The 14,492-nt window shown below is 43.3% G+C and overlaps 2 protein-coding genes and 1 long non-coding RNA gene across 4 annotated transcripts; 1 reads left to right on the top strand and 2 right to left on the bottom strand.

Annotated features, from left to right (window-relative positions):
• The first annotated feature begins 3,480 nt into the window (after positions 1–3,480).
• On the top strand, positions 3,481–5,230 carry C1GALT1C1 (C1GALT1 specific chaperone 1). Of its 2 annotated transcripts, none has more exons than XM_035541935.2 (2): positions 3,481–3,580; positions 3,849–5,230. In XM_035541935.2, exon 2 carries the CDS (start codon positions 3,854–3,856, stop codon positions 4,808–4,810), a length of 957 nt encoding a protein of 318 aa, XP_035397828.1. In that variant the 5' UTR covers positions 3,481–3,580; positions 3,849–3,853; the 3' UTR covers positions 4,811–5,230. The 2 variants fall into 2 exon arrangements, with proteins under 2 accessions (XP_035397828.1, XP_035397829.1); XM_035541936.2 differs by lacking the exon at positions 3,481–3,580 and adding an exon at positions 3,717–3,735.
• Positions 5,231–8,058: 2,828 nt separating this feature from the next.
• On the bottom strand, positions 8,059–14,220 carry MCTS1 (MCTS1 re-initiation and release factor). The gene is made up of 6 exons (XM_035541888.2): positions 14,070–14,220; positions 13,488–13,640; positions 12,750–12,847; positions 11,526–11,659; positions 10,419–10,486; positions 8,059–8,284 (listed from the first exon to the last, which is right to left on the bottom strand). Exons 1-6 carry the CDS (start codon positions 14,078–14,080, stop codon positions 8,203–8,205), a joined length of 546 nt encoding a protein of 181 aa, XP_035397781.1. The 5' UTR covers positions 14,081–14,220; the 3' UTR covers positions 8,059–8,202.
• Positions 10,534–11,519, bottom strand: LOC118245569 (uncharacterized). The gene is made up of 2 exons (XR_004777895.2): positions 11,214–11,519; positions 10,534–10,873 (listed from the first exon to the last, which is right to left on the bottom strand). It is a non-coding gene; the product is annotated as an uncharacterized LOC118245569 (long non-coding RNA).
• Positions 14,221–14,492: the final 272 nt, after the last annotated feature.

The raw sequence follows: 14,492 nt of genomic DNA, 5'->3' as shown, positions 1-14,492 counted from the left end.
GGAACCCATACTCCTCCAAAAGAAATACTGAGCTGGGAAGCTCCCTGTGAAGTGAATGAAAAGATCTGGCTTTTCCTACCTGCTAATTAGAATCTCTACCTAACTACTTTGAGATTTTAAAACAGGGATTCCCAAACATTTTCCAACAATAGGATCAAAGACCTAAGCACATATGTTTGTTCATTGTGCACTCTACATGATGAACAAAACTATAGAAAGTACCAGGTGTGTAACAGGACAGTAATAGTTGGTCTCTTCACAAAAGCCCCTCTTTATCTGCACTGGCTCTGTTGGCTTCTGTGGGAGTTCAGATCTTCAAGATGAGAGTTTGTAGGCCTTGCACCATAACCATGTGTGGCCTTCTCTTCTGATGGAGTCAGGTGGACTGGTATAACTAGTGGGTATGCCAGCAGCTTCAGCAGCATCATAGAATCACAGAATGGTTTGTGTTGGAATGGACCTTAAAGCCCATCCAGCTCCAAACCCTGCCATGGGCAGGGATGCCACCCACCAGACCAGGTTGCCCAGGGCCTTATCCATCCTGGCCTTGAACACCTCCAGGGCTGGGGCATCCACAGCTTCTCTAGGCAGCCTGTTCAGTGCCTCACCACCCTCCGAGTGAAGAATTTCTTCCTAACATCTCATCTAAATCTCCCTTCTTCTAGTTTGAAATTGTTCCCCCTCGTCCTATCACTAAGGCCACAATGAGGTATCCTTAGAGACATCTCTTCTGCAGGTTGAAGGTCCCCAGCTCTCTCAGCCTTTCTTCATAGGAGAGGTGCTCCAACCCCCTGATCATCCTCGTAGCTCTTCTCTGGACCCACTCTAACAGGACCCTTCTTGTGCCGGGGGCCCCAGACCTGGACACAGTGCTCAGGTGGGGCCTCACAAGGGCAGGGCAGAGGAGGACAAAGTTCTCAAGCTTGTCCAGGTCCCTTCAGATGGCATCCCTTCTTTTTGTCGTATCAGTTGCACCACTTAGCTCGGTGTCATCCGCAAACTGGCTGAGGGTGCACTAGATCCCACTGTCTATGTCATTGATAAAGTTATTAAACAGATGGGTGATGTGATGACAAAGTCAGCTGTCCCAGTCCAACCATACCTCTGCACTTCTCGTAATTTCATACAGCCAAGAGCTCATCTGTTGTTTTAACTACCCAGAAACATCCACAATAGTTCATTTCTAGTTTTGGTTACCCTTTCTGAATGTTACCGCACTGCTCTAGCCCAGCCTCTCTACTGCACGCATAGTTAAGAGAGAGACAGATGCCTCTGCTTCCAGGAGAGTGGACACCAGTCATTTGTGATCATTAACAAGCAGTCACTGTAAAAGATGACAACTCGTGTGTCAGCTGAAACATTTCGTGTTAATTGGAACAAAGTTCCTATCAAATATGTTTTGATAATAGCCAATCTCTCATGGACATTTTGCACCACACAAGTGAGAACATAACATCTTAATGTCTTTCCCTGGCGGCAAGAAAGAGCCTCAGAAGACAGTGCAGCTACAGCCAGCGAAGAAAGACAAACAGAACATAGCAGGGGATCAGCTGTCTGTCAAGACAGGCAACGAGCCATGGAGCTCTTCAGCTCTGTCAGCAGTTTAGATCCTGGCACAAGTCACAGGTTTCAAAAGCTGCTATTGTTGGAGAGTGTGGTAAAGATACCACAAATGATCAGAACATCTCAGTGGACAGCAAGCCGGTACTCAAAGCTGAAATCTGGCTGATATTCTGTGGGCACATGTGTTTCAATACAAAACTAATGCACATCCATTTGCGGCAGTCTTGGAGGAGCCAGCTCCTGCTTTGGTCCTTGTGGCTCATCATCTCCCTTGGCTTTCCTCCTGTAACTCCCATCTTAGGGCTGTGCCTTGCCTGTTTCTGACATTCGGCTAGTTCCCAGCCCATGGCGGAATGACTTTAAACATTCACCTCCTGCAGTTCTTAAAAACAGCTTCTTGCAGGGATTTGAGGTGGTTTCAAGAGTACGTGTGTGTCTGAATGACCTCTAACATAGCTCCAGAGGAACTAACAATGGCTGTGGTGAGATCTTACGCATTCCTATGCCTTTTTACTCCTTTTAACACCCAGCAACAATTTCAAGCAACATAAGAGCCAGAAGAGTCTTTTCAAGACTATAACATGCTTTATATGCCACTTAAACTTTCTCGTCACTGATCTGCTGCTGGATAAAGGCAATGTTGAAAATATATTAAAGTGACAGTCAAAATCTGTGGCTACATTAGCCATTCTGTCAGAGCCTTGGAAAGAACCTCACTAAAGTCAAGCAGGAAAACAATTTGTTGAAGCATCAGCTGATGCAGCAAGTCGCAACTCATTCAAATCTCTCTGAAGAACATGATCAAGCAAGTGCTGAAGCCCTGAAAGCCACAATGGATTCTGCAAACAGGAGATGTATAATACAAACTTTGAATTGACCTCCATTTTCTGCTGTGATAAGCACCTGAGAATCGTCCTGCTTATACTTTAAAAGCAGCTGGGTGGGAGAAGATGGGATAAGTGATGTTTCTTTAGTGAGGTAACAGGACTAGGAGAACATGCAAACTGACAGTAGGTCCCTCTCTATCACAGTGTGTAATTGGGGACCAGCTCCACTGAATGGAGCCATTCTGGACATATACTCAACTAGCCAGAATAGCTCTTTTGTATTATTTTTTTACCTGAACCACAGGCACTGGTTCCCCAAGCCCAGAAGAATCAAGTAACCAACATTCTTACGTATCTTTTTGCCAAAGATAACATCTTTAAACCTTGGAGTCTACAGCCAGTGGCCTGTAAAGAAACTTAGCTGAATAGTGAGGCCTTGGTGGATCCCAGCCAGATGCCAGAGAATCCAGAGCAGCTCAGTTGTAAACAGCCTTCAGTAAAACCCACTAAGTTTAGCCAGTCAGGGCTAAAAATGAAATATGTATCTTACAATACAGGGAAAACCCATACGGGACTTTATCCTGATCACTAAGGGTACACTGCCAGCCGCTAATAAAGGGCCTTCAAGTCAGGTGTCAATGGTAAACTCTTGAGAGGTGATGTGTACAAAGGGATTCTGACATGCTTCTTTCAACCTGCAGCTCAGCAGCACTTACCACAAAAGGAAAAAAAAAAAAAGGGGGGGGGGGGGGTGGAAGTCTGCCTCTGAAAAATGTTTCTGCTTTTTTCGTTAAATTTTTACAAATCCTGTGTGCCCTGGGCCGGGGGCAGGAAACCAAGCAAACACCGCTCGCAGCACGGGGCATTTGGGGCCGGGCATTCAGTGAGGGGGGCACCAGGCTTGATTCTGGGTGTGGGTTGGGGGGTTCCTCCTTTTCCTCCTGGGGCTCGGGAGGTGACCGGGGCGAGGGAAGCGACCCCTCACGGGGGCTGCCTGCATCCAGCCTTCCCCACACGGCGCAAGGCCGCAGCGGGCGGCCGGTCCGGCAGGGGGCGGCCCCACAGCGGCGGGCGGCGCCTGGAAGGGCTGCGCCGTGCTTCCGCCGGGGAAGGGGAGGGAAGGAAAGGAAGAGAAGGAAGGGGAGGGAAGGGGGCCGGGGGCTGGGCGCAGGTCGGCAGCGGCGGCAGCGGTGAGTGGAGGCCGGGCCTGAAGCCGCGGCGCGCCCCGGGGAGCGGTGGGGGCTGCCCCGGAGGCACTGCCACGGCTCCCGGCGGCTCCTTGCAGCCCCCCCGGGGGCAGGACCGGGGGTCGGGCATGGAAAGAGCCGGTGGGTTGTCCCGCCCGGTACGTGAGGGGAGCGAGGCTGGGCTTGGGGGTGGGAGATGGCAGTGAAAGGACGGGGAGTCTGCGGCGTAAACGTGTTCCCTTCGAGCTGCTGAAGTGTGCTTCTTTTCTAGGGAAAATGATTTCCGAAAGCGGTTCGTTCATGAAAGGTGTGGTGTTAGGAGGAGTCTTCTGCGTGCTGGTTACGCTTCTCGGACATTTTAAGATGGGCCATGGGACTAGAGCACATCACCATGAGCACCATCACATCCAGGCTCCCAACAAAGAAGATGTCTTGAATCTTTCGGAAGATGAGCGTCTGGAGCTCAGTCAGAGTATCCGTGTTTATTGTATCATCCTTGTGAAACCTAAGGACCTCGGGCACTGGGCTGCAGTGAAAGAGACGTGGAGCAAGCACTGCGACAAGGCAGAGTTCTACAGCTCCGAGAACGTCAAAGTGTTTAATTCGGTAGTCCTCGACACAAACGATATGTGGATGATGATGAGAAAAGCTTACAAGTTAACATATGAGCGCTACAAAGATGAATTCAACTGGTTCTTTCTTGCCTATCCAACAACGTTTGCTATTATTGAAAATCTCAAGTATTTCTTACTGAAGAAAGACCCTGCACAGCCTTTTTACATAGGCCATACTGTGAAATCTGGTGACCTGGAGTATGTAGATAGCGAGGGAGGAATCGTCTTAAGCATCGGATCGCTGAGACGACTTTCCCGTATTTTTGAAGACACTGACAAGTGTCCAGAGCATGGAGGTATGATTTGGAAACTTTCTGAGGATAAACAGCTAGCAGTATGCCTGAAGTATACTGGAGTGATTGCTGAAAATGCCGAAGACTCAGAAGGAAAAGACGTCTTTAACACCAAGTCAGTCAACGCCCTCATCAAAGAAGCAATGGCTAATCACCCTGAGCAGGTGGTAGATGGCTGCTGCTCAGACATGGCCATCACTTTCAACGGACTGACCCCCAACCACATGCACGTGATGATGTACGGTGTTTACAGGCTGAGACCCTATGGCCACACTTACAACGATGCACTCGTCTTCCTGCCACCTGAAGGTTCAGACAATGACTGATGTCTTTCAGAAAGGACACAGAACCAAGGAGTTAACTGTGCTCATTGTACAGACACTCAATTTTCGTATCTGATGGTACTGGTGTACAGTTTTTGCACACAGATTTGGTAAAGCTCTTAATTTTAAAAGTGGAAGGAGAATGTTCTTTCTTAATCTTTTATACAGAAATGATTGAGGTTTTTTTTGGCAATACTAGAAGGAAATAAAGGACTTGTTGATGTTTGTGATAAAAGGAAATCAAGTTTATATGGGGGGTTGTATTATCCAACTATTTGTTAATGAAAACTCAGAAGAGCTTTAGTCTCTTACAAATATATTTTTGCAAGATTTCGATTCTCTCACTTCTTTCAGGCACTTCTCAAACGTCTTTATATCTTTCTAGGATGTACCAATAAAACTGGCCACAGATTCAGTCTCAAAGACTATTAAGTGATTTCCTTTACTCCAAACTGCACATCAGCTTGAGCTACATTGGTTATGCACTGCAAAGGGTGCACCCATTGCTTTATGTGGTCTCCTAACCCAGTAAGAAGCTAGCAGGAAACAAGCCAGCAAGAAACATCTGTTAGGAAGTTCCTGCAGAAAATAAGTGACCTTTGGACTGCCATTCTCAATCACACAAAAGAAAGAGATAACTAAATTTGAATAAATATTAACATGGTCAGGTAGCCTGTTAGCACAAGAGTAATTGCTCATTTAGAAGTATTTTATAAGCATATTTGAATAAAGGTTCCGTCTAGCAGTTTTCACTGTTAGTAGTGCTAATAGTATTTACAAGGAAGTTGGTTAGCTGTCAATGTAAGTGGAAAGTACAGCTGCATTTACAGGTATTTTTGAACACTAATATGCAGAAAGATCAATGCGCCTGTACACTCACCCTTTCTTTGTACATGATACAAAACAGCAATGTGTAGAACTCTCCACTTTAAAAAAAATTAAGTGCACTTGAAATCCCAAGTTTTATACATGCTACCTGGTCACAACTCCATTCCTGCACCAGTCACAGTTACATGGTAATGAAGTGGTAATAAATAATGGTGTTTACGCCATTTAAAAGTCACTTATCTGACCTAGACATTTCAAGATTTAAAGTAGGTATTGCATCTCTGTGCTACATCTAGCACTAGCACAGGCTTTACTGGTACTACAGTTACCTATAAAAGAGCTATTAGGTGAGGACAACTTTCTTTTGACACAGCATTTGGAGTATTTCATCCTATCATTAGCCACAGTAAAGGAGAAAAGCTGATGTGAAGTAGCTGATGGGTATGAAGTAGCTGTTTCACAACGGGTACTCCAGAGCTCATGAGAGTAGCAACTTTTGTGTGCTGAGCATCATTCAGGTCCTTGATTTTTTGTAAGAATGGGAAGAGAACTGCTCAGACCCCAGGCAAGCTACCACAGCTCAGCTGTTTCAGAAGGCACACCTTACCTCCTGTCAGAGGTCAACTGACAGCAACACAAACATGCACATAATTGCTGCCAAAACCTACATACAACTGAAATTACTGTTTGTGACAGCTTTCAGTATATTTGATATACAATTCAAGCATGACTTAGCTTTTATCTTCTTACAGAAGCACATTCAAAAGGCTGGGTCCACAGTTGGGTATACTCTGAAACAAAGCCTGACAAGGTGAGAAATGAAATTTTGATTTCAAAGATGTTTCTGATATTAGAAACAACTGTGATACCACTACAACAGCAGCAGTCAGAGCAGGTCAAGAAAGAAAATTGGCATTAACGGTCCAAACCAGAATATACCTCATTTATCCCAGATTTGAGAGATGCTGTAGCAGAACAGGGGGAGGAAGGGACAAAGAGAAGAGACAGAATAGGAAAAAGCTAACCATTGAATTCGGGCTAGCTCACCTCATACCCAGAAGAGCCACTGAGGCACAAACTGATTCCTGTTATAAATATACTAATTTCTTGTTAGTGCTAAGTCTTTGATATGCGTAATAATGTCTGCTATTATTGTGAAGGGACTGTGTGAGATTTGACCAAACTTTGTGCAAAGTGTTAATCATCTTAGTTTTTGTATTCCTACATCAATAGTTTCAGACATACCCTGTCATTTTCAAGAGTAGTCTTTTACATAACTTTACAGAAGAAATCTAAAAGTAGCACATGTTAAGTAATACGGTTCATCTCTCGTGTTGTGTTTTAACTTCTGAATTAGATTGAGAACACCTCTGCCACTATCTGCTGAAAGGTCCCAGAGTGCAGAAATTAAACATGCAGAACAGCACTGAGACAAGGCACTGCATACAAAATTAAGCTCTAGGATTAATAAAATATAAGTGTTAGAATAAAGACTTGAAATATTAATAAATACTTCCAGAGACAGAGTTATGAGCAGTAGACCTTAAAGTTTCCTTAGTTTATTAAATAATTCCATGGCACAGGCTGTTTTCCATCGGCATAGCTTTGGGTATGCAGTCACTAAACAGTCAGATTATCCAGGTAAACACCGTGCTCTTTAACCAGTTCTGTAGATGTGTAGATGTACGTGCACGTGGCAGTGCGCACAAACTGCCATCTGCACCTGAAGAAGCTACTCCTGGCTACATTGATAACTAGGTTTTGCTACCACGCCTTTGTTGAACAGTGATTTTGTTCCTGCTCCTAAAATACGAAGGTAAACAGGGAGTAGAGCATCAGGCACCAACTGGCACATGCTCCATTTGAAGTATGCCCACCATCGCTGTAAATTCCACTACAAGGAGTGATATCAAACAGTGTTGTCAGGTAGAAATCGGAACATAATATATATTCTTAAGATATGAACTAGCATAAAAGAATTTATAGTCCACGTATGACTTTAAGTTCATAAATCCTATACAGATAAATGCATCTTAAAAAGAGAAATTCCTGATGTAAAATATTAAAGTTAATGCCATTAATAAATTAAGTTTAAAAAAAAAAAAGTTAGAAAAGATCTCTCCACATTCAAGAAACAGGTAAGCGAGTGAGACGTTAATCAGAAGAAAAAAATCTGGAGTGTTTGAGAGGTTTTAAAAACCATACTACTTATATTTCATATACACTTTAAATTACTCTTTTAGAAGAGCATAACAATGTAAACATTTCTTGGCTTTTTCCTCCTTGTCATTCAAAATAGTCTACTCACAGTCCATGCAGGATCTCTCCATCAGGTATCTTCAGTGACTGAAGATGAGGGTTTAAGACAAAACAATTAAGAACTGTAATAAAAAGAAATCTAGAAAACTATTGTAGCCTAACAGTACTTTCGCATTCATTTGATTTATTTTAGCATAGCCACAGAACAAAATAATTTGTACATTCAGTCACATTAAAAACAAGGAATTACAAAGCAGTCCACATTTAACCTAAGTGCATTCCCTTGGAGTAACACAGTTCCGTTTGTTTCACTTGTATGTCTTCATATGCCAAAGACCATCATTTAAATAGTGGATATTTTCGATGCCAATCCCTTTGTTGACCTTCTCACTGTTGAAGAATGAAAAGAGTACAAAAGCATTAGGTTAAAGATTAGAGCAGTACTAGACTCCATATGTAAAGTAAAAAAGTGTACTATTTGTCAATTAAAAGGGGAGACGCTATCATCCACAAGTCATAGACGCCATATGGACAGGAAACAGTGTTTGTTATCATTCAGCAATGTGAGTCGTGTAATAATATGACAATATTTGCCTCCCATATTTTGTCAACCACCTTCCACAGTATTTTTAACTGCTTCTTTGTGGGAGACAGTTCCTAAGAAAGTCACCAGAAGGGTTGTATGAATTGCAGCATTTCTCTATCAAAGAAGCACAGGGGCTGTAAATGACTCTTCCCCTTGTAGGGCAAGTGGGGGGTGTAACAGGAAACAAGGCAAGAACACAGAGCCTGACATGCTCTGGTTCCAAATATGCCACAGACGATCAAATACAGGTGAGCTGGTTTGCTTCTAGTTGCAGGTCATCTACCCACTTAATAAAGGACTACAAATGCTAAATTAATGTGGAACTTGCAACGTGTTACAGACATCCTGTCCTATATTGTTTGAGTCAAGTCAGCTCTTAAAAGTGGTTGTTTTATACATCTGCACTGGATTTGTGTTCATCTTTTTTTCAGTAGATTAATTCCATAGAAAAAAATCCAGTCTTGTCACAATAAAACAGACAAAACTAATCATTCTAAAACTGAAAAGTTTAATTACCCTGGTGAATATAATTTACCCTCTTTACACCAAGTACTCTATTACTTATACAACTTGTCCAAAGGTAATCAGGAAGGAAAATACTTCTATGTTAATTGCATTAATGCATCGTGTATCATAATCATACCAAGTGACTGAAATCATACTGAATAAAACAGAAAACTGAAACAGTATCACAGAATACAGTATGCTAACATGCTGCATAGATCAATATCAATTAATTTTTCCTCTCCAGTTTATGTCGCTCCTTGTAAGGACAGGACATTCAACTGCAAGACTGCTGAATTTGAAGTTAGGATTAGGAATACAGATAATCCAGGCTTGCACTTAACTGCAGGTGTAGGACTGGGACATAAATAGCTACACATTTCCCTTCTTCCTACATGCTCTCAACCTCTCAAAAACGCTACAGATAATCCTGAGCAGTAATTCCCTACCAGCTAGAGCAGGTGCAAATCCAGGCTGCAGCAGTCCCATTCTACCCCTGTCCATTAGCACACATTGCCACCTCTCCCCCTCATGCTCTCATTACTCCTTATGACTGCACAGTGACTCTACAGAAGATGACCCAGATGAGAATAACCCCACAAGAAAAAGTGGCTCATTTTCATCAGAATCAGCTTTGTCACCCACACTACTGCTGGATGGGGCTGCAACCAAAGCAACCCAGACCTACTGGGGCTGCTTTGTATGATGCAAGATCATGCTGCTGCCAGGTGCCACAACTTAAAATGGCAAAGTGTTTTAATTCCTCATAATTTAGCATTTATGCTAGGAATAACTAACGCCCATTTTAGTTTTCTGCCTCCTTCTTCTGAAGTAGTTTTCACTTGATGTTTATCCCCAAACGGACCTCCACATTTCACAAGCAGCTTAGCTAAGCTACTAAGCACATCAGGCAGGAATGCTGCACATGGGTACAAGGCAAAGAAAAAGAGAAGGCCGCAGAGTAAATGCCCAGCTGGTCAGCCAAGTACCAGCAGGACTTTAGTCTCTGTTACTCCTGCAGACAAAATCACTTTAATGATGCCAACCCACACAGATCCAAATTACACTTCTTGCCCAGCCCAGGCAGCAAGTACTGTAACAAATATTTCTTTGTTCGGCAAGATCTTTGAAGAAGTATGATCAGAGCACAAGGAACAGTGACATTCAGAGGCACTACTGCTGTTGTGCATCTTAAAATCCACATTTACATAAATATTTTAATTTCGTAAACAAAAATCTAGGGAAAGGATTCCTTGCCTCCTCTTCCTCTCAACTTAATATTAATTAACAAAAGGACAGCTTGAATAAATGCCATACTTGAAAGAAATATGATACAACAGTGATTCAGTAACCATGACAGTGGTGCTTAAATTCCAAACTAACATAGGAATTATGACACGGGACAGGTTACATTTCAATTGTCACAACACTTACATGTCCTCAGCTGACATCTTCATTACTCCCACACATAACGCATGTTGCTTTCCCTCTGCCATTATTGCCTACAAGTTACCACTAAGGAAAACGGATTTTTTTTTTTTTTAAACTATTTCAGAAAAGTAAAAGCAATAACATAAAATCACCTTTCAAAAAGCAACAAACTCCCTAGTTGAACTGTTGCCCCTTTAGTAATTGTAGAGCACTCGCTCTTGAAGATAAGCAGAATCACGCACTGTATTTAACAATTGAATCACAGTGCACAGAACATAAAGCATGTATTTATGAACCTCAAATAGCAATTACAAAATAAAAAGACCTCCCAGCATTACATTCTATTTCTTCCTTTATGCCTAGCACAGAGAGATGACAGTCTCTCCCTTTCTGGAACAAGGCTACAACTATACATGAGGCCATTTCAGATTCCGACGTAGAGAATAACTGGGACAAATCTGAAAAAAATATAAGCACTGAAATCAGACATAGCCTTTTCAAAGTTCAGTAACATGTAATGCCAACTGCTCATCTTTTCCCACAGCTTCCGAATAACAACAAAAGCAGCAGAGGTTGGTATTGTTACCATTGTATTTGCTCAGTAATACAATTAGCAGAAGTGAATTAGCACACTTTCCTCCTTTCAGATATGCTGAAGTTTGCCAGATGCATGGAGCAAGTCCCGACTACAGCAGAGCTGCTCCTAAACCTCTGTCCAAATGCCCTGAGAACAGGACCACATCCTTCTATAACTGAAGATGAATTGATTAAGAAGGCAGGTTACAAATTAGGCTGTACCTCATCTCCTTCCACAGTTTCAACATCATGAAGGAGCTCCAATTACCTATTAGATTAATGGCAGAGCATCCCACCTAATGGAGCAGAGCAGAATTAATTATGTGGGGGTTTGGAACATCACGGTAAGTAAAAGGAATTAAGAACAATTTTCACCTTGCCAAATAACATGTGAACCCCTGCAGGTCTTTTCAGATTGCTAGTTATTCCATTCCATACCATTCAACTCCAGAGTAATTCAAATTACAATCAGCTGAGAACACATGAATAGAAAATTAACTCAGCAAGCAGTAATCCATAGATGAAGAAGGATACAACAACAGTATCAACCGCAGCAGGGTAAAGTTTGGCTCCAGGAGATGTCAGGCCAGGGCACATTATATTAGCTCCACTTAGTACAAATTTAATGGCTCCTTTATCAACCTGCTGATGTGGTAGAATAAATGGATCTAGGAGGGAAAAGATACAGCATTACAATTAATACGTGAGGATGACAACATGAATAGCTCATTACCAAGTCAGTTTAAAAGGGGTGATTCGATGCTTAACATGCTGCAAGGGTAGGAAGGCTGAGAAACAATTATCAGAGCTCCTGCCGGACCGCACTGTCCTGAAAGGACACGAGGACAGTTTTCCCTGATCAAATATATTATTTTTTTTTTTTTCCTCTGAGAAACAGAGGCTGCAACTATCAGAATCAAACACTGGGCCTAAGCCTCCTGCTCACTCACGGAGCCCACATACTGAGCAAGTTTTAACGAGCTTCACCCATGAAAACAATTGCTCAAGTGCCCACATGCTAAGGGACCTTAAATCCCCCAAATAACATGTATAATCTCTTCCGTGAAAAACAAACACTTTAACATTATTGAGACGAAAGAGGCAGAGACAGCCAAAATTAGGAAGGCCGTCAGCTCTCAAAGGCATTTTTCAAGCATGTACAACCTCTTGAAACATTTCAAACATTGAGACTTACTGTCACCTAAACTCATCCAATCATAACAGAATTGAGCAGAACAGTAAGAACAGCAATAAAAATAACTTGAGATATGACACTGAAAGAAGTACAAACCAGGCAGCCTAAATACTGAAAGGAGACAAGCATCCATTGCATCATTAAATCCACAATTAAAGACTATTTTTGCAGTAAGAACCTACAAGTATTTGAAGGCAGCAAGAAGGGTTTAAAGAAAGACTTGGAAGAACAAAGACAGGGCAACAGGACTAACAACAAGAAATTTAGACTCTGTGCTAGAGAATTCACTGTAAAGAATTTGTGGGACTTTATGCAATTTATTGTTTAAAAAACAAAGGTTACATTATTTAATATACAGAATTACATTAATTCTGGAGGAATGCAAATCACATAGGCGACTGCAAAGGCCATGCAATTACAGCTTGGAAGGTATAGGACATTTTAAAGATCTGGTCTGTAACGTGTAGTAGGTTGTGGGTTTTTTTTAAACCTATTTATACAGAAGCCCTCTTGAATCACACACTCACCCCTCTCCCCACCTCCACTGTCCTCAGCAAACTTACATTTGTGAAGCAACCTTAGCGTTGGGTAAAAAATCCCTTCTCTTTGTCTGAAGAACAGCAACTCCCCATTCACGGTGAGGATTTCTATATGCTCATGACTGCAAGATAAAAAAAAATAGAAACATAATTCTAGTGACTCCTTAGCCCTTTTTCTGTTTAAGTTAAATATTTCACTTTGCACATTCTGGTCTACCTTGGCATCTGAGAAGGCAGTCAACTATCAAGAAAGTTTAAAACTAAAAATATTATCTTGTATGCCTTGAACACTGGTCCCATGCACGCTTTCTTCCCCTTAAAGATCCAGAAGCAGCCAACCAGCTGTTCACAAAGATTATTAAGAATATACTACCCTCCAGTTAAAAAAAAAAAAAAAAAAGGAAAGTCATCCAAACAATACATGGAAGCCCAATATTAAAAAAAAAATGCTACTGGAACTGTCCAAACAAGTTTGACCTTTCACATTCACAAACATGAACGTTTCCCTTCAACAAGCTAATTCCCAGAGCCACCGAATATGCTGTACATTCACTACTAGCCAGCACTTTTGTTTTCCGCAAGCATCCTACCAACACACCCTCAAAAGCACAACAAGCACGTGCAAACTTTCTGGTTTGCTGATAACATGCACTATTATCTATAAGAAACGAATCCCCTATGTCCTTCTGCTATGAACAGTAAAGAGAAGAATGAAGCAATCCAAGCAATTTGGAAGTGGAGGTTAAAAGGAAAGAAACTTACCATCGTACTATTTTGACAGGGTCTTTCTTCGGCATAATTTGGTTCAGCCACGGTTCAATAACAGGAAATTGGTCTATCAGCTGGTTCTTAATACCTTTAATAACTGAAGTCTTCAACTGGATGCAGTTTGATACATTTTCCTTTTCATCAAATCTGCCAAGTGAGAACATTTCAGAAACACAGAACCTGCTGCCCAAAAGGTGGCTTATTTGAGAGGCATTATTAAGAAACGGTTGTAAATCAATAGGGGAATTAACAGGGTAACATCTGTACAGCTTTCAGCGTAGGACTTCACGAGGCTTAAACCTAAACCTATCCCCCAGGAACGCCCGGCTGGCGAAGGAGAAAGCTTTCCCAGCAGCAGGCTGGCTTTGTCCCTACGCACCGTGCGTACCCCTGAGACGCCTCTTTGGCGTCCCACAGGCACGCAGGGGTATTCCAGGGACTCATGGAGCAGATTTTGCTGACGGCACCCCCCCCCCCCCGGGCCTGGCTCCCCCGGAGCAGCGGGCAGGGCCAGACCCGGGGAGCAGCGGGCCCGCGGGCGGCCCCCCTCAGCTTCCCGAGCGCGGCCCCACTCACTTCTTGAACATCCTGGGGGCGGCGGGCACCGGGCGGCGGCGGCGGGGCCGGGCGGGAGGCGGCGGCGCGGGCAGCCACAGCCTCACACGAGGTGCCGGCCCTGCCCTCCGCGCCAGCCGGAAGTGCCGCGCGCTTTACGGCGTGTCGCGCCGCCTCCATGGCAACCCAACGCCGCGCTGGGCGGGACTACAGCTCCCAGGGGGCCGCGCTGAGACTCGGCGCATGCGCATAGCGGGGATGCGGGCAGTGCCTGACGGGCCGGGCGGGAAGCGGCTGGGGGCGCTGGAGCTGCAGTGTTCCCAGGTAATAAATACATCGCTTCCAACACGAAACCAGAGTCGTAGCTATGAACGTCAGCCCGTCATAGCTAATGATGCTAAACACAAAATGAAAAAAGTATTGTTCTTTATCTCTGTGAGGAGC

This window comes from Cygnus atratus, chromosome 13, assembly GCF_013377495.2.
Source record: "Cygnus atratus isolate AKBS03 ecotype Queensland, Australia chromosome 13, CAtr_DNAZoo_HiC_assembly, whole genome shotgun sequence".
Taxonomy (NCBI): Eukaryota; Metazoa; Chordata; class Aves; order Anseriformes; family Anatidae; genus Cygnus; species Cygnus atratus.
Note: the sequence above shows the minus strand (reverse complement) of the source record. Positions and strands in the feature narration are given on the sequence as shown.

Coding starts and splice junctions, on each gene's coding strand:
- C1GALT1C1 (XM_035541935.2), top strand. CDS start 3,854: ATGATTTCCGAAAGCGGTTCGTTCATGAAAGGTGTGGTGTTAGGAGGA.
- MCTS1 (XM_035541888.2), bottom strand. Junction 11,660..12,749: donor GCTAAGGTTGCTTCACAAAT/GTAAGTTTGCTG, acceptor TTTCCCTCCTAG/ATCCATTTATTCTACCACAT. Junction 8,285..10,418: donor AAGATGTCAGCTGAGGACAT/GTAAGTGTTGTG, acceptor ATTCTTCAACAG/TGAGAAGGTCAACAAAGGGA.